We start from the raw sequence: 24858 nt of genomic DNA on the forward strand, positions 1-24858 counted from the left end.
CAGATACTCATAAAACCTCCTCCACAAGCCCTCTCTCACAACACATGTATGCCTCTATACACTAAAGGGTCCTGAGGGGGCAATCATGGGGTAGGTCAGTTCCTTGTGTTGGGTCATCCCACCTTAGCCTGGGCTGAGTGCAGTCCTCTGAAGCAGAGAGGGGAGGCTGGCAGGCAGGGAGAGGCAGGGAACCCTCATTTATCCACTTGCCTCCACTCCACCTTTTCCTACCTCACCTGTTCCTTCTTTGCCTGCCCATCTATAGAATGGGATCAGGACTCACATCATCCTCTTCAGTCTGTAGAATCCACCATCACAGGACTCGGAGGGCCCACCTGAGGTCACCCTGCTTAGTTCCTTAAGGCTCCCTCCCTCCTGGTTCAATTGCTTCTTCAATCTTGCCCTCCACCTGTCTCCTCCACCTTTATTCCAGATTGCCCCATCCCTCCCCCTCCTGCCATTGCCCCCATTGCCCTCTGAATACCTGATGCCCCATTTGCCACTTGGCAGAAGGAAGGCAGAAGCCTATTTGATATCCCCACAGTCCTGACACTCTGAAGTTGCGTGGATTGGAGGAAACAGTCAGCTGAGTCATTTGGCAGAAAAAGAGTGGCAATGTTCCTCCCCCTGTAGATCCCTCATGGCACACCATGACCTGTTGAAGATGGTTTCCCCACCTTCACTACCCCACGCTGCCTGGATGGCCAGACACAGGAGCCCTGGGCAATGAGTCCATCCCAAGTGAACTGAGACTCATGGAGTTCCTGCCCCATCCATAGGTATCCTAGGCACTTTCCTCCTCTCCACATCCCCCACCATACCCAGCCTGAGGAACTTCCTTCCATCTGTGACTGTCCAGGGTCCCTGGGAGGGCAGAGCCATGTGCTTATGAAAAGTGTAGAGGGAAAGAAGAGAGGAAAAGATCCATTCCTGTACTGGGTTGGCAGAGATCTCAAAAAGCCATCTCTTTTGGCCCCTGTCTACACAGAGGCACCTCACCCACTGGCAGACACCAAAGCATATATAAGTACACATGGATACAGATGTACACAAAGACACATAGACACACACACACACAGAAAGACACACAAAGACATAAACACACTCACACAGAAGGTACACACACAGACACACACATGCGCACCAGTGACATTTCCCTGGGTAACACTGGCTGGCTTTCCCAGCCCTCGCACTCCTCCTGATATCCAGCTTCTACCTATCCAAAGGTGACAAGAGCTGTGTTCCTTCCTGAGCTGACACAGAAAGGTGTGGGCAGAGGCTCTCTTGTCCACTGCCATCCAGACCCCCTGCCGCCCAGCATTCTCCTGCCTTCTCTTAGACTGTTTCCACTTCCCCACTCTCCTCACTTCCCCCCAGTTTAGCTCCCTCTCTCCCTCTGAGTGGTCACAGGGCTCCTTACCTCTAAAATCCACATCTGAGTCCATCGCCTGATGTCCACCCCATTGCTCACATCCTTGCTTCTCACCCCCCGTGGCCGTGACCATGGTTTGGGCTCAGCTCTGAGAATGGTGGCAGCCTCCTCACTCAGCACCATCCTCAAGGGGCTGTTGGGTAGCACCTCATTTTCAGATGATCACCTCTCCCACGGTCGATTAGGGCACCCTGTCATTGTGGGGTGGGTCTTCCCTGGGTCACCCTTTGGTCAGCAAGTCTCCCCTTTCAACGAGCCTCAGATGCACAGTTTCCCGGGCACGGCGCGGCATGGAAAATGTGTGGGTGTGGGGACCACAGATCGGATCCCCAAGCTGGGCCTTCTTGGCTCCGGTCTCCCTGCTCAAGCACCCATCCCAGTCTTGTGTCCTCCTCAGTTAGCAAGTCTTCCCCACGTTTGTCAGCATCTGTCTCTGGAAAACGCTTTCCCCACAGCCTATTCACACATCATTTTCCTCTCCTTTCCCCATCACATGTGTCCCCATTGCTGGCTTTCACATCTCCAGTCTACAGTTTGCATCTCTTTCCTCTTCAACGGCATCTGTGGACTTCTACCTGGGTTTTTACACAATGCTTCCCCCAGTGACCCCTGGAGCATCTACCCAGTGGGCCAGGGAAGGATGCCAGCCAGGAGAACGGGTCGCCTCTTCCATATCTGCAAGTGGGTCCTGGGTCCTAGCCCGCCTCCCTCACAATTCCTCCCCACTCCCCAGGTAGATGGCCCCCTCAGGGCAGGCCCTGCGGACACCCCTCCCTCCGGCTGGCGAATGCAGTGCCTAGCGGCCGCTCTTAAGGACGAAACCAACATGAGTGGGGGAGGGGAGCAGGCCGACATCCTGCCGGCCAACTACGTGGTCAAGGATCGCTGGAAGGTGGTGAGTGAGTGACCCGGCGAGGCAGAGGGAGGGGAGCGGGGAGGATGGAAGGGGAGGGCTTGGAGTCCCGTTAAAACAGGTGCCTGCGGCGGCCCTACCCTAAGAGGGAGGTGCCACTGAGCTCCTTTGCACAAGGCTTGCAGGTCGTTCTTTTGCCTACACTTGTGGACCATCGCTTTCTCCCGGTGCCCCCTCTCCAACCCCGCCGTCTCTCACCCCTTTCCCCGCTAGGTCATGTTGGTTGGGCCCAGCCTGAAACAACTCTTGGTTGGATGTCGGAGCGGGAGCTGCAGAGCTCAGGGAGGGGAAGAGGGCGGGGGTGGGGGAGGGGGCTCTTTCTCTGTTGGACCTTGGAGAAGGGCAGTGAGTGAGCCCCTCCTCTTCCGCAGAGGATAGAAAAGCCTGGGTTCGGGGAAAGAGGCCCTGCAGGCGGCTCCCACCGCATCCGCACTCCATCTTCTCCATCCACCCTCCTCCCCTCACGGCTTCCTGCGGCAGGTGCAACATGCCGAGACTCCATCTCCCAGCGTGCCTTGCTCCTCCAGCCCAGGACTTCAGGCTGCTCGGCCTGCTGGGAATTGTAGTCCGAGCCTCCTCAGGGCTTTGGGCCTCGGATGGGAGGGAGACGCGTGAGGGTCGAGGCAAAGGCTGTGCAGTGTATGCTGAATGGGACCTACTGTAGAAATACTGATTTGTTGTTGTTGTTGGTAACGCGGGAATCTTAGTTCCCCAACGAGGGATCGAACTTTGCCCTTCGGCAGTGGAAGCACAATCCTGACCACGGGACAGAGGGTGGGCGCTCAACTCACCAGAGGTGCAGGGTTGAAAGGAGAGTGGGGCTGCCCGATTGCCCTGCAGGTTACCATGGCAACAACGCCCGTGGGCTGGTTTGCCGGTGGCCCAGGGAGAAGGGCGAAAGCTGCAACGAGTTGTCAGAGGAGTCCCTGGGACTCGGAGCAGGGGGTGAGAAGGGAGCTAGGGAAGCCAGAGCACAAGGGGATGGGCTGTCTGTGTCCCAGACGGGGCTTCTTGAGAGGGAAAGGGAGGGGACAGAAATCAGGAGAGGAGGATCCAGGGCAGGAATCAAAGGAATGAGGGTCTGACAAAGTGAGGCGTCTTCCTCCAAGACCCCAGCCCCAGAAGGTCCTGCTCAGGGTAGTTTCTGGCAGATTGGGGGCAGGAGGACTTTTGCACTGAAGAGGTGAGAAGAAGAGGGTGTTCACCAGCATAATGAGTTTGGGTTAGAACTTTCCTGTGCTTTTTGAGGGAGGGGGTGGGAGATGAGTGGGGAAAGAAGTGGTGGAGGTCGGGTCTGAGCACAGGGAGCAAGCCCTTACTCTTTGCCAAAGTGAACTCTCTTTCCCCTCACTCCGACCCTGGACCCTGGAGAAATAGAGAGGGTGGGGTGCCAGATGCACCCCCTCAGCCAGTCTCCATGAGGGCCAGGAGTGAGGCACAGCTCAGGAACCAAGAACAAGCTGCCCAGATGGTCTATGCCACAAGAAAAGGAGGGTCCATGACACTAGGTGGAGTATTTAAAAATGACAGCTTTCTTCTTGAGGGGTGCCTCTCAGAATCAGAATAAACAACTATAATAACAATAAAAACTTAGCATTTATTTTGAGCACGTACTGTGGCCAGGCAATGTGTAAAGTCTCTTACATGCCTGACCTCAACAACCTATGGGATAGATACCATTATTATTCCCATTTCACAGGCATGGAAACTGAGACACAAAGATGAGCTAACTTGCCAGGTTCCCATGACTGGCTGGTGAAACCAGGTCTATCTGATTGCTGGTGCAACAGTCACAGAGCTATGTCATTCATTTCCCAAGAATTAGCCTCTCCAAGAATCAAGATCACAGAGCCAAGGGATAATTGTGACCTATTATAGTCCCACTCATTTTACAGAAGGAGAAAAGCAGAAACTCATCCTGGGTCACCCAGAGCTGGCCCAAGAAACCAGGTTTCCTTTTTCCTAAGTGAATGCTGGTCCTATTGTGTCCTATTGTATCGAGGTCCTTCAGCAGTGGAGGGGCTCCTGAAAAAATGTGGGAGGGAAGGAACAGGGTCTAGTTGTGAGAATGTTCCTGTTACTGGGAGTGGGCAAAGCTGTTCTGTGACTTTTGTGGGGCTTGGGCAGTCAGTTTTGCCTCCACTGGCCTCTTCAAAAATAAAAAAGTACTAAAAATTGCAATTGTGTGATTGCACTGCTATAATAAGGAATAAATTAATATTATATAACAAAAATTTTATCTAAAAGTTTATTTATTCCCCTTCTGACTTTAAAAGAAATTAGAACATTTTCATGGCCTTCTAAAAGTATTATTAGGGAACTAGCCTCTGTGCCCGGTGTACTCTCCTGCCCCCAGAGGTTCTGTAATGGGTGGGTAGGGGTGAGTAGGGAACTAAGAGAGGAGAAACACTGTTTGGAAGTGGAGGTGGTAGAGAAATACCCTTTGGTGTCCTGGGAAACTCGGGAGTAGATGTCAGAAATGTCTTGGTTGCCCGGAGCCCTCCTTACCATCTCTAGCAAGCATTTTGGAACCTGGCAAATCTGGGCTTGAATCTCAGCACTCATACTGTTAATGCCAGTATGGTCAACAGCTCCTACAAAATTGCAGTTAAGAGCATGGGTTCTGCATTAGATTGCATGTGCTAAGTCGCTTCAGTCGTGTCTGACTCTTAGCGATCCTATGGACCGTAGCCCGACAGGCTCCTCTGTTCATGGGATTCTCCAGGCAAGAATACTGGAGTGGGTTGCCATGTCCTCCTCCATGGGACCTTCCCGACCCAGGGATCAAACCCGGGTCTCTTGCATTGGCAAGCGAGTTATTTACCATTGCCTGGATTTAAATGAAACCTGGCTTTGCTACTTACTAGCAGTGCGAACTGGGGCAAGGGACTTAACTCTCAGCGCCTTAGTTTTCCTTTTGTGCAAAATGACAGCTCCTGTGAGTTGTTGAGAGCCTCTGGGGATGAGCTGAGATGAAATCTGTGAGTCAGGAGCAGACAGAACAGAAGGATGGTGGTTGTACCCTCTCCCTTGCCCTTTTCTCCATATTGCCACAAAGAAAACCATAAAGGAATCTAGAAGATACTAGACTCTCCCCTGAGTTTAACGTTACCCAGAAGACCTGCCATGGGTTCGCTTGAGCCGGCCTCTGTTTCCTCCTGTTCAAAATTCTTCTAGAAGCCTGACCTTACCTTTTATCTCAAGCAGAGAGGGACCCTGGTGTCTCCCTGTTCTTCCTCAACCCTCTTTCTTGGGCACAAGAACCCAACCAGCCTTCCACTTGTCTTCTCAATCTTCCGGGCATCCTCCTCTCTCTTTCTAGAGTGTTTACCACTGTGACCCGCTGGGAACTCCCAGTCCTCAGCTCTGCCCTGCCCCCTTTCCTCCGCCGTTCCCATGTTTCAACCACCATTAAACATTTATTGGGCATGTGAGTGCTGAGTAAATGCTACAGGGGGAGGGTTCGGAGATGCGGGAGGCTCAGAGTCAGGAAGCCCAGCTGCAGCTGTTGTGTTACAAGCCAGTTACAAGCCAACAGGACAGGAGTAAGGGCTCAGAAAGAGAGCAGGCTATTCATGATGGATGGACTTCCTTGGGAGGTGAGAATGGAACTGTACAGCTTTCTTTCTTTTTTCCTAGTGAGGCATTTTGTTTGCCTGGATGTGTTACAACCCTAGAAAAAGAATCTCAGGATATTCCCTCCTGTGGTTTTTTGTCTTGCTTCCTCACATTTCATGATGCCAGCTGGGGTTATCAGTACAATGAGACCACACTGATGGAGCGGGAACAGGTTATTCTGCCATTTTTCTAGATCTTTGAGTTGCTCCTCAAATCTGGGGCTGGTCCCCCTACACTTGTCTAACCTACCTATGACGTTCACAACAATTTTGCCAGCTCTGTGAGCACTGATGATTTCAAGCTCACCACTGTAACCATGCTTCACCATCACAGTTGGAAACTGGATGATGACTCTAGAGCATAGCCTGATAAGAACCTGGCATCTGCTTCTCTTTTTGTCATTGTTGATGCTCTTGAGAGCACCAGCCAGAACCTTCATGCACATCATTTTGGTGGCAAGGAAAGATGGCAGAAACATGTGCATCTTTCTTAAACCAAACAAGTCCCCACTTAGAACTCAGCACCTTCTCCCCTGTTCCCCCATCTTTGCCAGCAGCATCCTCACTCTCCAAGAGCCCTGGGCCCCTGACTTGAAATGACTTTTAATCCTGCCCTCTAACTCAGCTTTGCTCATCTCCCCTGGCCAATTCTTCCTCTCTCACAGTTCTCCCCTGTCTTTTCTCACTCCCTGCCTGGGGATGCTGGAGGAGGGGGGCCCAGAGGGTCAGAGATCCACTGCAGTGCTCCCTGGGAACACAGATTTTCTCCAAACTTCCATCCCCACCATGTTCCCTGGGAGAGGAGACTCACCCTGGTTTTGGGCATCTGACCTCGGGCCTCAGGAGTGACGTGGGCAGAGAACACCCTTTGCTGAGTACCCGCCCCTCCAGACACTCTCCTCGAGATGCTCTCTGCCCCTGGTGTCATCTTTCAGGAGACTGCCAACCCCAGAAAGGGCTGGCCTCCCTGGGGGACCCACCTGAAACTGCGAGGTTCTGGAAATTAGTTTTGCTTCTGGATGGCGGCTGCTCAGTCTAGGTGGGGGATGGGGAGAACATGGAATTTATGTCCTTTAAATGGCTCACAACAGCCCATTATCTCTTCAGAACCCTGCCTGGGTTTGTCTCCATTCTCTGTGGAGTCTCAGGTCTCATAACTTTCCCCCCTGCCCATGTGACGTGTGGCCCTGTGTGTGTGTGTTGAGGGGAGGAGTTGCTGAGCTGTCTGTCTCTGGCACTAGGGGAGGAGGGGGGAGCGCTGGTGGGTGGGGGATCCTCTCCTCCAAGGACACTGAAAGATGTGAGCCAGCAGTGGGTTGGGTGGAGAGCTACTCAGCCTGATCCCCGTGCCCCTTCTTCCCCTCTCCCCTGTCTCTGTAGCTCAAAAAGATCGGGGGCGGGGGCTTTGGTGAGATCTACGAGGCCATGGACCTGCTGACCAGGGAGAATGTGGCTCTCAAGGTGGAGTCGGCCCAGCAACCCAAGCAGGTCCTCAAGATGGAGGTGGCCGTGCTCAAAAAGCTGCAAGGTGTGGGTCCAGGGCAGGTGGGGAGGGGAGGGGTGATGGAGCCCAGGGCTGGTAGGTGATGGGTGAGGGGCTATGGGACCCGAGTCCAAGAACCACGATGGGCTTAAGGTGCAGGGGGAGGTGGGAGAAGTGGCCAGGGCCCAGGGCTGGGGGACCAGGAATCAAGAGCTCCTCAGGAGCCCACCTTAGGGCTGGAAGTAGGGAAGACGGAGTGGGAGTTGGGAGACCCCTGTCTGTGCCCCTCAGGGAAAGACCACGTGTGCAGGTTCATTGGCTGTGGCCGGAACGAGAAGTTCAACTACGTGGTGATGCAGCTCCAGGTGAGCCCCCACGGCCCAGCCTCCCTCTCTCTCCCCCAAGAGATCTGGTGGGGACGCCTGGGGTAGGATGGAGACTGTGGACTCCGGAGGAGCGGGGAGTGGGCACGAGCCTTAGCGGGGTGGCGAGGCTGGACAGAGTGTCACGGTGGCGGTGGACTGCTGGATGGGAGCTGAGCAGGGCCCCACCCTCACCGCAGGGCCGGAACCTGGCTGACCTGCGCCGCAGTCAGCCGCGGGGCACCTTCACGCTGAGCACCACGCTGCGGCTGGGCAAGCAGATCCTGGAGTCCATCGAGGCCATCCACTCTGTGGGCTTCCTGCACCGCGACATCAAGCCGGTGAGGGTGCTCCCCTCCTCTGAAGCGCCCCCCACCTTCTCCCCTTTCCTGGGCCCCCTGTTTCTTCTCCAGAGCAGGGGTTGGGGCGGGGACAGCTTCTTCTGCCTGTCTCCTCATCCTGCTCTCCATCTCCAGCACCGCCTCCTCGTCCCCACTGCCTCCCAGGAGCACCTCTGCCCACCCTTGGCCATGCCCATGGCATCCCCTCTCTTCTGTCCTCTTCCCTTTTCTCACCCCTGACCTGAATAGTCCTTGAACCTGGAAAAGTGAAGGGGTTGGGGAAACATGGAGGGATTGAGGAAGAGGACCTAGGGGCTAGGGTTTGGGAAGAGATTCCAAGTAGCTAATTTTGTGACATCTTGGATCTTGGTGCTGGGGAAAAACCTCTCATTTAAAGTGGTGAGGGACTTGCCTGGTGGTCCAGTGGCTAAGACTCTCCACTCTCAGTTCAGGGGGCCCTGGTTTGATCCCTGGGCAGGGAACTAGATTCCACACGCTGCAACTAAGGCCCAAATAAATAAATAACAAATTAAAAAAAAAAAAAAGTGAAAACAGGCCCAGAAAGGTTGGTTGAATGGCCCGAAGTCACACAGCAAGGACAATGCTGGCCGCCTGGTGCCACCAAGCAGGACGGCTGCACTGGGCCACATGGTCCTGCCGGGAGTTCTGGGGGTTCCAAGCCAGGCGGCCTCGGCTGGGCCACCTCCTGCTGTGTGGTCTGGGAGAAGCCCCCAGCTGGCCCTCAGTTTCCCCCTCTCTAACATGGGGCTGGTCACGCCTGCCCCTCAGACGAGGGTCGGTGGCTTGCTGCTCACGGTGATGTTTCCCTCTCATGTGAGTGTGAGGAGGGGTGGAGGGGCCCTCACCAGAGCTGTTTCTGGTGTCTCCTGAGGTGGGCCAGGTGGGCTTGGAGCCCACAGGTGGCCTCACAGCTGCTGTCTTCCCCCAGTCAAACTTTGCCATGGGCAGGCTGCCCTCCACCTACCGAAAGTGCTACATGTTGGATTTCGGGCTGGCCCGGCAGTACACCAACACCACGGGGGACGTCCGGCCTGTGAGTACCGCCGCTCACCGGAATCCTGGCGTCCTCATCTCAGCCCCTGATCTGGGGACCCTTCACCAGCCTTTCCTGAAGCTGCCTAGACAGGCCTGGCCTCAGTGTCACTCAGCACTGAATCCACATGCAGCCCGTTCCCTCTCCCCCGTGCTTCCGCGCCCTGTGGTCTGTCTGCCCACTCCGGTCAAGGGCAGACGAGCAGGGGCATCAAGCAGGGACAGGAGGCAGGTTTAAGACTGGGCTTGTGGGTCAGGTTGCTCTTGACCCACGTGATCCGGAGCGGGGATGGGGTTGGGGCCGAGGGGGAGGCTGGCAGGGCTAGAGTAGGCTGAGGAGGCTTGGTAAGCAGGGTTGAGATGTGGCCATGGTCAGGGACAGCGGGTGACATTCCTGGTGGTGTCCTCCCCTCTGCAGCCTCGGAATGTGGCCGGGTTTCGGGGGACTGTTCGCTATGCCTCGGTCAATGCCCACAAGAACCGGGTGAGTGGCTGGGCCGGGACTAGGGAAGGTAAGACGGTACAGGCACAGGTCAGGGGTGGGGTGTGCAGCTGTTGGGGTGGAGAGGAGCCCGAGGCAGGGGCTGGACACTGTCCCTCCAGAGACCCTGGAGGAGGGCTCCCCTGGTGTCTCCCCTTGACATCACCTTCTTCCTTACTTGGGGGATCCCCTCCTCTCTGTCCCCACCACGAATCTCTGGAGGATGAGAAAACTCACACAGAACTTTTGACTGAGGGATCCTGTGTGTTGGTGGGTCAGGAGTGGAGCCATGGTTTCAGGGAGACCCTAGCTCTGCCCACAGGCACCCTGACTGGGGTCCCTCAGTGAAGGGTCAGCCCCCACTCTCAGAGAAGAACCTGAGAGCTGTGGGTGACCCCGCTCCGCACCCCCACCCCCAGGAGATGGGCCGCCACGATGACCTGTGGTCCCTTTTCTACATGCTGGTGGAGTTTGCAGTGGGTCAGCTGCCTTGGAGGAAGATCAAGGACAAGGTAAGGCCAGTACAGCTGGGCCTGGGGGTGGCGAGGACAGGGAGGGCAGCTGGGGCTCCATCTGCCGGTGCCCTCCTGCCTCCAGGAGCAGGTAGGGATGATCAAGGAGAAGTATGAGCACCGGATGCTGCTGAAGCACATGCCCTCCGAGTTCCACCTCTTCCTGGACCACATCGCCAGCCTCGACTACTTCACGAAGCCTGATTACCAGGTGGGAGCCTGCCGCCTGCTCCTGCACCCCCTTCTCTGTGGGTGGCCGTCTCCAGCACCATCTATCCTGCTGAGGCCCCACGCCCCTGCCGGCTACGTCCCGAGCACCTCCCCTGCTCTTCCAACTGCAGGAAAGAAACTGTTCTCTGCTCTTATAAACAGCAGTCACAGTTCCGATTTATCAAGAGCTCACCCTGCTCTCAGCACTTTTCCTCACTTAATTCATTTAAGCTTTAAAACAAGCCTTTGGCGACATTGCGTGTTCTTCATGTTATTATTCCAGCACTTAATCATTAATGAAACCAAGTGCTTTCGAGGACTTTACATCGAAACTCTGTAGGAGACCAAGTGGGATGATTGTCCCCATTTCACAGATGAGGAAACTGAGGCCTGGTTGCCTGGTGAGGAGCAGGGCAGGGCTCAGGCACACTTGCCTCCAAGTCCAGGGCTCTTTCCAAGGTGCCCTCACCACACTCCTATGGGACCTGCTGACCCTGATCAAAGAATGGGGGGAACAGTGTTCTGCCAGGACCTGCCATCTGCCAGGCATGGCCACACCCCTCAGGAGCACGGATAGTGTCAGGACCATAGTGGGCCCACAGTAAAGGGTCCCGCTAGCAGAGAGAACTGTCTGGAGAAAGAGCTAAGTCAGAGCGGGAACGTCTGGGGGACTGCCACCTCCTCAACCCAGAGACCCGGTTGTTGGCAGAGATCCCTTACTCGGGTAGTCGGGAGACCATGCCCCTTAGTCCTAACTGAGCCTCATGGGGTCCCCCAGACCACAGCTTCCAGCACACCCTGTGCTGAGCCCTGTGGCTGGCTGCTAGAAATGTAGAGGCGGCAGGTAGGCCTGTGAACAGTTCAGACTGAGGCTGTGTGGGCGAGGGAATCAGGGAAGGCTTCAGATGGGAGAGAGCGGTGGGCTGGGCACTGCAGGCAGACAAAGCTTTCTGTGCAGAGGTATGACCCCAGGTGGTGGGTTTGGGAAACTGCTGCTGCTGCTGTGTCCGCGGAGCCAGTGGCGATGGCAGAGGAGGCTGGGGACAGGAATGAGCGGGACACATCTCCAAGGGCTCGTGTCCAGCCAGGGGGGAGCTGAAGTCCAGACGATAATTTGCATGCTGATTTGCATATCGTGTGCATGTTTTCATTTAAAATCAATGTGCCCTTCTCCTTCCAATGCCCCCTCTTGGCCCCTCCCTGTCCTGGAAGGCCTCTGTCTTCCCCTCTGCAACCCCAGCACCTGCCCCCCACCTCCTGGCTAGCCCCCGGGGTCACCGCTCTGTCCTCCCGCCACCCCCGCCCCCTGCAGTTGATCATGTCAGTGTTTGAGAACAGCATGAAGGAGCGGGGCATTGCCGAGAACGAGGCCTTTGACTGGGAGAAGGCGGGCAATGACGCCCTCCTGTCCACGAGCACCTCCACCCCGCCCCAGCAGAACACCCGGCAGACGGCAGCCATGTTTGGGTGAGTCTCAGGAGGGGCGATGGCCCTGTGGGGGGGCAAATGACCCCTGCCCCTAGGTGTCACCTGGGAAGCCAGCCCTCTCCTCCTCTTCCTACCGGGACACCACCTGGCTGTCTCTCCTGTTCTCGGTGCTCAGAAGCAGGGCTCTTGAATCCCAGGAAGTCCCACCACGTCTCCACCTTCAATCTGGGCCTGCAATGGACATCCTTATTTGGAGTTCTTGACCTTTCTGGGGAGCAGGGATCCCTGAGTGAAGTTCCCCTGGGGTCCACAGTTTGGTGATCACACATGGCCAGGTCTTGAGCTCCAGCTCTGAGCCCCTGTAGGGCTCAGAAAAGAAATTTAATAGCCCCTGACCTCAAAATGCTCTCAGTTGAGTTGAGGATGTTTGTAATCAATGAGTCGGCGAACTCAGATCCAAGTGAAAAGCACAGAGACTGAGTGGCCCAGGGAGGGGCCAGAGTGAGAAGGTCTCCCCCTGCCCCACCATCCCAGGAGTGAGCCAGGGGACCTGCTGGGGAGACTCGACAGGACTTGCCGGCACACGTGGTGCCAGTTTTGTGACGACGTTGCTCGAGGAACTCCAAAGTGATTCTTTCTTTGGACCCATTTCCTAATCTCTAGGGCTTCCCAGGTGGTGCTAGTGGTAAAGAAACTCGCCTGCCCGCGGGTTTTATCCCTGGGTCGGGAAGATCCCCTGGAGAAGGAAATGGCTCCCCACTCCTGTATTCTTGCCTGGAGAATCCCATGGACAGAGGAGCCTGGCGGGCTACAGTCCGTGGGGTCGTATGGAGTCAGACATGACTGACACAACTTAGCAGGCATGTACGCCTAGTCTCGAGGAATCAGGCCAGCAAACTGCAGTAGGGAGCTGGCAGGGCCACAAAGCAGCGAATCTCCTAAATAAACAGGTGGTGCTGTAGCCCGCCTCCAAGCCTCTGCCCACCAGAGCCACCTGAGGGTACCATGGTCCCAGCGGGTGTACGAACCAGAGATGGAGATGGGCCTATGGACGCCCCCAACCTGCCGGACCTCTCCTGTGCCCCCGCCCAAGGGTGGTGGGTGGTCTCCAGGGCTAGAGGAGAGGGCAGCCCCCCACCAGCCTTGCCCACGGCCCCCTCCTGGCCTCCACAGGGTGGTCAACGTGACGCCAGTGCCCGGTGACCTGCTCCGGGAGAACACCGAGGACGTGTTACAGGGCGAGCACCTGAGTGACCAGGAGAATGCACCCCCGATCCTGCCTGGTCGGCCCCCTGAGGGACTGGGTCCCAGCCCCCACCTTGTCCCCCACCCTGGGGGTCCCGAGGCTGAAGTCTGGGAGGAGACGGATGTCAACCGGAACAAACTCCGGATCAACATTGGAAAAGTAACTGCAGCCAGGGAGGGCGACATGGGTGGCCTTCTCCCCCTGCCCCCTTGCTCCCCACCCGTGGCTCCCTCTCCCCAGCCACCTGCCTGCTCGCCCTGCCTCCTTGGCCTGGCGCCCTCCCAGAATCACTGGCACCCAGTGCTTGGACCTCCCACTCCCTCCTTCGCCCCGAAAAAACCACGGCCCCACAGCCGCCCCATCAGCTCATGGGACTCCCCTGTCCTGCAGACCCCCGCTGTGGTGGAGGAGGAGCAGAGCCGTGGTGTGGGGGTCCCCAGCTCCCCGGTGCGGGCTCCCCCAGACTCACCGACAACCCCAGTCCGTTCTCTGCGCTACCGGAGGGTCAACAGCCCCGAGTCCGAGAGGCTGTCCACGGCCGATGGGCGGGTGGAGCTGCATGACAGGAGGTGAGTCTGGAGCCAGGGGTGTGGTCCGGGGCCCCTGGCACCCCCCATCAGCTTCCCACAGCTGGTCTGGAGGAAGGGTAATTTCCAGGCAGAGGTGGGGGACCCTGGAAGGGTTATGAGATTTACTCTTGGGATTGGGGACTTGGTTAGCAGTGACCAGCCCTGGAGAGGGGGTGGGGGTGTAGAGGGCCCAGCTTAGGCCACGAAGGGGTGTGGGGTCGGGGACAGGCATAGGAGGAGGAGAAGGCTGAGATGGTAGGTGGGCGTGCTTCCAGAACGTTTTTCCCTAGGGACTAATTACAGAGGAGCAGCTGGGGAAGCTTCCTCCAGCTCCAGGGGAGGGGCCTGGAGTAGATTCAGCGGGTGTTGGGGGTGTTTGAGGAGGAGACAGACCAAGCTTTGGGGATCAGGGCTTGGGAGTCTGAATGTCAGGGAGGGAGGAGGGACCTGGTTGATGTGAGGGAGTGTTGAGAGCCAAGGTGAGCCTTTAGGATGTGGGATGAGAGTGGCTGGTGGAGCTTGGTGGCCCAGGGACCAGGGGTGGATCCTCATCTGGTGGGTAAGACCACCTCGGGTGGAGAGACGACCCCACCTCCCTTGGTTTAGGGTGGGGCTTTACAGGGAGGCAGGGGCCTTCTCTACACCAGGAAAGGAGTCGCTGCCCGAGGCCCAGAATCCAGAGCCCCAAACTGGATTCTGCCTCAAACTGCACTCCACCTCCAGGACGGGCACAGCGCCCCTCTGGGGTGCTCGAGACAGGACAGCCGTGTGCCAGTCCCTCTGGTGACCCCAGGACAGGGGGACGCAGGCCCTGTCCAGAGGGAGCCGTCAGCTCTCACACACACACTCATATCCACAGACACTCACACTCTCACAGGTTGAATCCCCGGATAGAAGACCGCATTTTCCTCCCAGTCGCCCTGAGGGTTCAGGAAACAGGGAGGAGTGAGGAAGGGCAGTTTGGAAGGGAGTTGAGTGGAGGAGGGAGGTGGGAGATGCCCTGAGCAAAGACAGTCCTGGAGAGCACCTTGGTCTGACCCGGAGTGAACCCTTGTTTCAGGAGAGGAGAGGGTCAAGGGGAGATTTTCTGGAAGGGAAGGGCCAGGATCTCAAGCAGGGCAGAGGGTTGGGGGGCTCTGGGGCACGAGGGAGCAGGAGAGTGTATGAAGCAGATGGGATCAGGGTGTGCCCCGCCCTGCTTGCTTCAACCACCCCCAACCCCATCTTCAGCCTCTCTCTCCTTCATGTCCATCAAAACAAGCCATGCTCTTAAGTGACGTCAGCCACTTAAATGGGAGTATGAATGTAAGACCCGGTGACCTTCCTTTGTTTTTTTTTTAAGTTTATGAACAAATCGATAAAAATGCTGTGCAGATTAGTGTTGGCAGGACTCACATAGGCCAGGGTGGAAGGATGCTGAGAAAGGCCGACAGGAGGCTTTGATCTGTACCACTCCCCTCACAGGCTCGATGCTGGGAGGAGGATGGCAGTCAGCCCCCTGCCCACAGCCTGAGTGTGAGTGAGTTCTCTGCCGTTCTCAGCAGGGCACCCTGGAATGTGAGGGAGGACAGTTCTTCCTTGTGTAGCATTCCTGAGGAATATCCTCACCTTGGGGCCAGTAAACCCCAGTTGAGAACCTCAGCAAGCCACCTGAGATTCACAGCACAGGTTAAGATAACAACGAAAGAGATGTCCCCAGGTAGAATCAGTGTCCCAGAGGCAAAAGCCAGAGGGGACCCAGCCCCTGACTGGCAGAACTCATCACCTCCTGGGGCGGCAGACTCATAAACACACACGTGCTGTGACGTGAGGGGACACAGGCAGCCCTGGAAGGGCAAACTAGTCCCCCGCCAGGGCAAACTAGCCCCCCATCAATGCAGGAGGGAACAGCTCCCTATAGGAGGTGACACCAAGCTGGGGTGGACAGCCCAAGGTGGAAGGGCAGGCCGTGTGGGGAGAGTCGCATTTATAAAGGCACAGAGGTGTGAAAAATTTAGGAAAGAGCAGATGACTTTGAGATGGGTCTGGCTAGGGGAAATGGGAAACAGGGCCTCTGCCTGGCTGCCAGGGGCCTTGAATGCCAGACTAAGGCGTGCGGACTTTGTCCTGGGCTGGTGGCGGGGGGGGGGGGGGGGGGGGGGGGGGGGGCGGTCAAGGGAGTGTTTATTGGAGGTGGTGCAACCAGCCAGGTAGGCCTGAAGGGTGATGGTAGAAGAGGCCAGAAAACCATCAGCACACTCGAGGGCCAGGTGGATGTGTTTGTCTTGGGCACATCGGGCGCAAGCCTGGGTGGGGTGGAAGCCCTTGCTGGGCAAGCATCAAGTTATCTTTAGGAAGATCCAAATTTCTGGGAGGGCTCTGGAGGACAGTGTTCCTTGAGCCCAAGAATTTTACTTACTGCGTGTTTAGATTCCTGGAACATAGTAAGCATTCAAAAATGTGTGTTGAATGAATGCATGAGCTCTTTGCAAGGACTGAGGTTGGAGGGTGGCAACCCAGGAGGTGGCTGAGCCTGGCCCGGGGTGGGAGAAGGGCAGAGTCAGGAGGTCCCAGTCATAGGGCTCCACCTTGGGGTCCTTGGGGATCCAGAGAGGCCAGGCACTGAGCCCCACGTTGGGTGGCTTTGCAGGTCACGGATGGATCTGCCTGGCTCACCCTCGCGCCAAGCCTGCTCCTCGCAGCCGGCCCAGATGCTGTCAGTGGACACAGGCCACGCCGACCGGCAGGCCAGCGGCCGCATGGACGTGTCAGCCTCTGTGGAACAGGAGGCCCTGAGCAACGCCTTCCGCTCGGTGCCACTGGCCGAGGAGGAGGACTTCGACAGCAAGGAGTGGGTCATCATCGACAAGGAGACGGAGCTGAAGGACTTCCCCCCGGGGGCTGAGCCTAGCACGTCGGGCACCACGGACGAGGAGCCCGAGGAGCTGCGGCCGCTGCCCGAGGAGGCCGAGGAGCGGCGGCGGCCAGTGCCAGAGCCCGCAGTCCGGCCCCGGGGACGTGGCATGCACACACTGGCTGAGGAGGACCTGCGGCTGACACCCGCCCAGCCCCCGCTACCCCAGCTGAGCCAGGCTGATGGCCGGTCAGAGACATCACAGCCCCCCACACCTGGCAGCCCTTCCCACTCACCGCTGCACTCCGGACCCCGCCCCCGACGGAGAGAGTCGGATCCCACGGGCCCGCAGAGACAGGTAAGGCTGGGCTCGCACCCCACTCCCCACCCCTGATGCCCGCAGTCCTGGCGTGCAGCTGAGAATGCTCCCGTATGCTCCCTGGGGGCTGCCGGCTAGCACCCACTGTTTGCAGCCGTGATGAAGGGAGACAGGTTTAAGGGTCTGCAAGCATGACTGTGGGGGGCAGGGTTCTAAGTGGAGTGTCGCCTTCGGGGCAGCGTCAGCCAAGTGACAAAACAGGAGAAAGACCTCCCAGAGCATGGGGACAGGGTGTGCAAAGGCCCACAGGTGGCAGTCAGACACTGATCGGCTTGTTGCAGCAGACGAGGCTGCAAGCTGGGTCCCGGGGCCCCGTCTGGGAGGGCCTTGGCCTTGGGGCTGGATTCTGAAGGCTTGGTGAGCCGCTGAGGACAGAGGAGCCTGGCGGGCTGCAGTTCATGGGGTTGCAGAGTCGAACACCGTGGAAGCAACGTAGCACGGCATGGCATGGCAGGCTTTTAAGCAGGGGTGCGACAGGATGACACTGATACTTTTGAAGGGTCCCTCTGGCTGCTGTGTGGAAAATGGATCGAAGGGGCACAAACCTATCAGTAGGAAGGCCACAGGGCAGGCGCAAGGCCACAGGGCAGGTGCAAGGCCACAGGGCAGGCGCAAGGCCACAGGGCAGGCGCCAGCAGGAGAGCGCCTTGGTGGCGTGGAGCAGGGTGGGGACTCTGGATGTGGGGCAGAGTGGATGGAGCCTGGGGGTGTTGGGGAGAGGACCAAGGGAGTTGCTGCTGACACCGGCGTTCTGGGTGGGCAGTGGTACTGTCACTGAGTGGTTTCAAAAGGAGCATCAACTCAGATTTGGACACAATGACCTCATGGTACCTGGGGGATGTCCACTGTGGAGGAACTGGGGTCCAGGAAAGAGATCTCAGTGAGAGATATGGGTCTGGGGATCTCGTAGTCCGCAGGAGTGGGTGGCGTCACTCAAGAGGACTATGTGGAGTGGGGAGAGCCCAGGGTGGAGGCAGAGCTGGAAAACATTCACACCTTGAAAAAGAGTGAGATGAAGGGGCGAGGACACCTGGGGAGAGGGCTCCTGGAGTCGCGAAGGAGCTTGCTGAAGTGGGGCGAGGGCAGCTGGGGGTGTGCTGTGGTCAGAGCGGGCTCTGTGCTGAGGGTGAGCTCTGAGAGCCAGGATGTCGGACAGTGATGGGGAGGGAAGGAGCCAGGGCAGGAAGGACCCTAAACTGGGCACAGGGGCCGGCATGTTGGGAGCCCTGGGAGGACCTGGTCAGGTTGCCCTGGTGCCTTCTCGTGTGGGAGGCCTAAGGGACAGGACAGGATGGGCAGAGAGGGACCTAGTGGTGGCTGCATCATAAATGCTGGGGTGAGGGGCCACAGCACGTCTCATGGTATTCTAGTTATTATTATTTTTTTGCAAATACGGGGTGTCCGAACAGGCAGAAGGTCCCTGGCCTGCTCGGGTTTCTCTGTGTGGTGCAGAGACTGACCTCTGACCCAGGAAGTGGCTCCACCACTCACCCTGGGTGCTGACTGGGGTCCATGTCCCCTCAGAGGACTGGGGAGAGCCAAGGAAGTGATGCTGGAGGGCTCACGGCCCACGTGTGTTCCCCTCGACTGTCCCGTGTGGGGGCCTGCACGTGGAAGGCTCTGGGAGATGCCAGGTGCAGGGCCGGTTCCACTGAGTGCTCAGATCAGGAGGCCTGGGCAGGAGACCCCAGTGCCCTGCAGGAGGTGGTTCCAGACAGGATTGTCTTCAGGCCCCATCCCAGTGTGTAGAAGAGACAGTCTCTAACCTGAGATCCTGAGACTGTATGTCCTGGCCTTGTCGTGGGCACTGGAAAACTGGAGGCTCAAAAAATGAGGACCATGAGCCCCCACCCTGAGAGGTCCTAGCCAGCCTGAGTTGGAGGCTCAGCCAGGGCAGGGCTTGGGCAGCATGGCTATGTTGCTGACCCGGGCTCTGTTCCCATCAGAACCAGAACCAGGAGGTGGAGCAGGACCCGCCTGGGCTCCCTTGATCCTCTCTCATTCATTCATCGCCTCATCATTCCACACCTACTGCGCCTCTGTGTCAGAGACCAGAGGCATCAGAGATCAGGCACACAACAGGCTGGGCCCTCGGGAGGTGCAGAGTCTAGGAAGGGGGACAGATGGCGGTGGTGTGTGTGGGGTGGAGAGAAAGCCCAGAATTAAAGTCAGGAGGCTGAGTTTAGGACCTGGGCCCTTCCAGTCTCTTCCTGGTGACTGTAGGCCAGTGGGGTCTCAGAGTTGTGCAGCTGAGCCATCTGGGAGGTTTTTCTCACCTTCAGTTGCCCCCCTAGTCCTAGGAGTCAGCCTCACTTTGGGGAATTCCAGCCAAGGGGGTGAGATTTGGGGGAGCAGACACAGGCATGCTGTACGGTCAGTCTTGGGCTCAGGTCCTGCTGGTGGCAAGGATGGGCACTGCCCGTCTCAGCGAGCAATGGGGTCATGTGGGTCTGGATGGGGTGTTAGGTTGTGCGGGCCTTGGTTTCCCCACAATGCACAGAAGCGAGCTTGGGCAGAGTTCTACAGCTGCTATGTGCTTTTCTGGGTGTGTGGGTGTGTCCGTGTATCCGCGCACACACATGTGGGTGCACTTTCAGAGTGTCTGTAGAGCATGAGGTGTGCGGAGAACCCCGGACGTCTACAGTGTCCCAGCTGGCGGGGTAGTCGCCACAGTGATGGTTCTAATGAGAATAAACAGCAGCGCTGCTCCTGAGCTTCTGTATTCTTCCCACGTAGCCCTCACAGTGACACAGTGCAGAGGCCACCCCTGTTTACAGGGTGAGGAAACTGAGGCTCAGAGGAGCTAAATGTGTAGCCCAGGGTCACCAGCTGCTAAGGGGTAGAAGTGGGATTTGAATCCAGGCAGCTGGCTCCAGGGCTGTGCTCAGAGCCACAGTCTGAGGGCTGTGTGTTTAAGAGGATCAAGGACTTCCCTGGCGGTGGTTAGATGTGTTCACTGCCAAGGATGCAAGTTCGATCCCTGGTCAGGGAACTAAGATCCCACAAGCCATGCAGTGCAGATCAAAAAAAAAAAAAAAAAACCAACAAGGCTGAATCTGGGACTTCCCAGGTGGTCTAGTGGTTAAGACTCTGTGCTCCCACTTCAGGGGGCGCAGGTTCTGTCTCTGGTTGGGGAACTAAGAACCCACAAGCCACGTGACAAAAAAAGAGAGAGAGGAACAAACAGTCCAGAGACAGCAGATGGTTGGTACAGGGTCAAAAAGAGCCTTTGTGGTGTGTGGGTGTGTTTTGTGTTGCGTGTGCACACGTGTGTGCCTGCTGGCTGCGCCATGGCAGCAGGTGTGCCTGTGGGCATGTCGGTGTGTGTGGTGGTATCTCTGTGTGTGTCTGGGTGTGAGCACGTGGGGCAGGACATGTTTTGTCCGGCATTTCAGTGCAGGAGGGTGAAGCCTAGCCCTTCCTTCGCCAAGGGCAGGGGAAGAGGGAGGAGTGGACTGGCATTTTTTTTCCTTCTTTTGGTCTGGAAAGAGTCTTGAGCCTGGGTGAGGTCTCCACACCTGACTGCACATGGAATCACAGTTTGTGGAACTCCCTGCCGCATCCTGTAACATAACTAGATTAAGTGGCTCAGGGCAGGCAGGAAGTCCCTGTAGGGACCCCACCCTACAACCTTTGTGCAAGGAAGCCCCTCCGAGTCCCAGCTCTGTCTGCTCGGGGTCTGATGTATGAACTTCCTCCTAAAAGCAATCCTTAAAGACAGGAACACTTGCACGTCTGTCACCTACCCGCGAGGGGAGTAAAGACAAGGATAACGTGGAATCAGGCAGTCTTCGAGCATCTGTCGTTCTTTGGCATGCGGACCATGACACTTGAATTTTTTTTTTCTTACACACACCTTGATTTCTCCTCTCTGGAATTCACCGTGCAAATCAGAAGTGGCTGGGAAAGCTAGGCCAGAGGGGAGGGCAGTGGACAGAGTGTGGGATCTAGGGGAGGGATGTTTACCCTTCCTCACCAGTTGTCTCTGGCTGATAACCCAGCAGGTCAACATTTCCTGAGGACATGGACATTTGTTTGGCAGCCCCTAGAGCATTTCCCTGCCACGTGTGCAAGGGGCTGGGGGACAAAGATGAATCAGGCTCACAGGCAAGGGGGTAGGGTGAGGATGCAAAGGTGGAGACGGTGTTTACACTCAAGGGGCCACAGAGACATAACGGTGGACTCTTGTCTGCTTGGAATGGAGCCAGCCTGCCAGGAAGCTGGGGTGGCTTCACAGGTGTGACACTTCAGCTGGGCGCGGAGGATGGGGAGGTGGCCACAAGTGGTGCCTGGCCTGAAAGGGCCTTTGGCAGCTGACCAAACTCTGCCTGAGGTGCTGAACTGGAGCCCCCCACATGTGCTTTGAGAAGGGTGTGAGCAGTGGTGGGTGCCGCTGGCCCTCGGTATCACCACGTGGGCCGTGGACACCTAACCCTCTGTGCAGACAGGACTAGCTCAGAAGGATCCTAGACTTGGCCGTGAAGAAGCAGGAGGGGAAACCATGGCAAGTGTAGTGAGCATAAGGCGAGCCTACAGCAGATTCTCTCCCCCCTTTCCATGCCAGGCCCCTGGACCCCCCACTCAGTGGCCAGAGGGGCGCCCTCCTCCTCAGCCCTTTAGCCGCTGGCCCAGCAAGTCCTCACTGCGCCACCTAAAGCTCTGTAAACTGGCCTCAGTCCCAGGAAGAGCTTGGGGTCAGGATGGGCAAGGTTGGATGACAGCAAGTCGTCGTTTCTGTCCCCACATGCCTGGGACACGGAGCCCATTTTCTCTGTTCCCTCTGAGGGCATGAGAGCATGAGGGCATGGGTGGCCAGGTGAGGCGGCCAAGCCCTGCCACGTCTCTCAGCTTTAGACAGGGAAAAGCTGCCTGGGAGAAATGACTTCAACTGGCTCCTCCACCCCCCAGTCCTCTAAACTCTTTCTTCATTCTTGAGAGTGATAAACAGCTCACATGGCACAGCATTTACACCATGGCCCGCACTACTGTAAGGGCTTTGCATATTATAACACCTAATCCTCATAAGAAGAGTCTTAGGAAACCGTAGTTACCCCCATTGTACAGATGAGAAAGCTGAGGCATGAAGTAAAGTAACTTGCTTGAGGTCACCCAGGTATTAAGTGGGGGAGTTGGAATTCAAAGGTGTAGTCGGACTTAAGAGTCCTTCCCTTCTGCCACCTTGTCACTGAGACTCTGAGCATGGGGGCAGGGTTGTCATCACAGAGGGCACTTAGCTGGTGTTCTCTCGACCTCATGAAGGGCACAGAGTCCAGCTGGGGAGACAGATGGTGCACAGATGCCAATACAGTTTAGAGCGGTCTTTCTAGGGGGAGGGGGCAGGATTTCCCCAGCCCAGAGGGAACTCCAAGAGCTAAGCCAGGAAGGCTTCCTGAAGAAGGTGAGTGAGCAAGGTCTCTGGCAGGAGACCATGGTGTGAGGAGGCGGCGGGGAAGGGCGTTGGAGGCCGAGCCTAGGGGGTGAGGCAGAGCGGGAGGGTCCGCCCCTGCCCACCTGCCCGAGACCCAGCGCCGCAGGGGCTGTCAGCGGTGGGTGGCCCCCGAGACGGAGCTGTCGATCGAGTCTGTGCCTGACACCTCTTTCCCCTCCACTCTTTTGGTCTCTTTCAGTTGGAGGAGGACAGACTCTCGGGGCACTCCCTCCCGCGGTACAGCCCCCTGCGACGACTGGCGTCCTCCGTGTTCTCCTCCTCCACGCTGGAGACCGAGCATTACCCTCACCCTGGCGGCGGCGGCTCCTCCGGTTCCCTCATTCAGCGCAGCCGCTCGGCGGAGAGCAGCCCCGTGCGGGCGCCCCACCGGCGCCACGCGCCCCTGGCCGCCGGCAACCACAGACTCGTGCCCTCGGTGCTCCGCATCTCGCGGTCACAGCTGCAGCAGGTGTGGGCCCGTTTCACCCACAAGACCTAGGCTGGGCCCCCCCCCTCCTGGAGGGGGCAGGTGGGGGGGGGTGGGGAGCAGGCAGAGACCGTGGTTCCTTCCCAGGAGGCAATAATCACACACTCACACACCCCGACCCTCCCTGTCATGCAATACAGCCCCTATAACGTTGGCCCAAGGTACTGTAACCCCCCACCCCTCGCCCCTTCCATCGACTCCCTCTGCTTGGTGCCAGCCAAATGGTGCAGGGAGGGGTGGGGCTGTTGGTGCAGTTTCTGGGACAGGACAGGGGCCCTGGGCTGGAGCCACCAGTGGGTCCAGAGTCCAGTGGAAACCAAGGTGTCAGGGAGAGGCGTGCTGGGTCAGAGTCAGTCTGGGAGGGCGCGTGTTCTGTTTAATCTGTGATCTCTTGGCATGGCTGGGCATGGTCCACCCTTGGGGAGGGGGTGCCAGGAGATGGCCCCTTTTGGTGTGCTGTGTCTCTGTCTCCCTGGGCAGGGCAAAGTGTGTGGCCCTGTGTATGAGATAGGGGCCTGGCCAGCCAGCTTTGGGGTTTGGTGGGAAAGTGCCTCTATACTCAGTGACGTGGGAGGAAGTGGCCCTGTGACCCAGTGAGCCCTTCCCAGGCCACAGTCACGGAGGACAGTGCCCTGCCTTCCTGCATCTCAACCCAGGAGTCCTGGAGCTCAGCCCACTGTAGGCTGCTCCTCCCCCAGGGCATATGTTGCCTGGCCCAGCTCCTTAGGAGCTGGGGAGGGACGCACAGGGAGGGGTCTGGGTTCTGCCCCTCAAAGCGAGCTGGGGCCTCGGGTGATGGACCCTGCCTAGTAGCAGTGGCAGAGAGGGTGGTTGTTAAGGATGAGGTGAGACCCGTGAGCTCAGGACAAGTTCCAGACAGCAGCAGTCCCACCACTGCCCCTCTTAGAGGGTGACCCCTTCCAGTGGGTGCTCAGCCAAGCTTTTTGGTCCCCAGGGGTGCTGGTGAAGACAGAACACCTGGTAGGCTGATCAGAGGGGGATTGGGAGACGGGAGGGGGATCAGGATGCCAGATTGCTCTTTCTGCCTGTTTCTCAGCACCCGACCTGTCACTGCAGGGACCCCAAGGTCCTCTGTCTTCATTCCTGCTCATGTCATCCAGTACCTCTGTTCCCCTGGGGAATGAGGCAGTGGTGAAGATAGCTCCAGGAAGGGCAGGGCCAGTACAGGAAGGGGAGAGGAGGAGGCCTGAAGGCCCGCAAAGTGTTTATTGCAGCAAGGTTGTCTGTGTGTGTGTGCTTGTATGCTGGTACACTTACGAGCATGAGTGTGGTTTTGTATGGGAATGTCTGCATGTGGCAGGGTTGCCATGGATAGATGCTCAGGCTGTGCCCTGCACAATTCTATGGAGTGCCAGTTACATAGCCCCTGATGTGAATGGCACCCACTGAAGTTGCCCAGTGCTGCAGTTCTGTGTGGATGGGTGTGTATGAGTGTGAGTGTGTGTGTCTCTTAGGGGTCAGAAAGATGATTGTGTAATGCTTGGTAGTTTCCTATGTACCTACTATCATCCCAGCTCCTCTTTCTCCCTCCTTCTTCACTTGATGTCTGCTTCCCTCCCAACTTATCTCCCTTCATCTCCTGTCTCTGGTTCCAACTAGGGGTGCCACAGTCAGTGAACAGTGCCCTGAGCCAAACTGTTCTCATAGGTGGTTCACCCATGTGAGCCAAGCCCAACCCACCTCACTCCTTTCTCCAAAAGTATAGCTTAAGGGTAGCTGGGCCACGAGCACCCTCCCCGTTTGGGAATGGAAGCCAAAGTGGGACCCACCTCCATCCTGACTGCTCATTTTTGAACCTCCCCAGGTCCAAGACTCTGTTGCCCTCTGGGCTGTTTTGGGTGGCTCTGCACCCTGTGATGGCAGAAGGCAGAGGAGGGGTCAGGGTAGACCCTGGAAGAAAAGAGAGAAAAATCAAAGCACAAAGTTGGGAGGTGGGATGGCCAGTAGCCCCACTCCCCGCCTTCTGGCACTGCCCACCTCCCTCCCCTCTCTCCTCTGGGCGGGCAGGCGGGTGGCAAGTGGCAGGGGCTGAAATGAAAGGGAGTCTGTCCACCAGCCACTCC

The 24858-nt window shown here is 57.4% G+C and overlaps 1 protein-coding gene across 1 annotated transcript in view; it reads left to right on the forward strand.

Annotated features, from left to right (window-relative positions):
- The first annotated feature begins 2219 nt into the window (after positions 1–2219).
- Positions 2220–24858, forward strand: part of TTBK1 (tau tubulin kinase 1) — a 38385-nt gene continuing 15746 nt past the window's right edge. Inside the window, exons 1-12 of the mRNA XM_069564533.1 lie at positions 2220–2327; positions 7343–7490; positions 7737–7810; positions 8008–8148; positions 9098–9202; positions 9620–9685; positions 10102–10194; positions 10280–10405; positions 11717–11871; positions 13006–13237; positions 13469–13647; positions 16277–16838. Coding sequence (XP_069420634.1) covers positions 2220–2327; positions 7343–7490; positions 7737–7810; positions 8008–8148; positions 9098–9202; positions 9620–9685; positions 10102–10194; positions 10280–10405; positions 11717–11871; positions 13006–13237; positions 13469–13647; positions 16277–16838 — 1989 coding nt within the window. The remainder of the gene's footprint in view (positions 2328–7342; positions 7491–7736; positions 7811–8007; positions 8149–9097; positions 9203–9619; positions 9686–10101; positions 10195–10279; positions 10406–11716; positions 11872–13005; positions 13238–13468; positions 13648–16276; positions 16839–24858) is intronic.

This window comes from Ovis canadensis, chromosome 20 (assembly GCF_042477335.2).
Source record: "Ovis canadensis isolate MfBH-ARS-UI-01 breed Bighorn chromosome 20, ARS-UI_OviCan_v2, whole genome shotgun sequence".
Classification (NCBI taxonomy): Eukaryota; Metazoa; Chordata; class Mammalia; order Artiodactyla; family Bovidae; genus Ovis; species Ovis canadensis.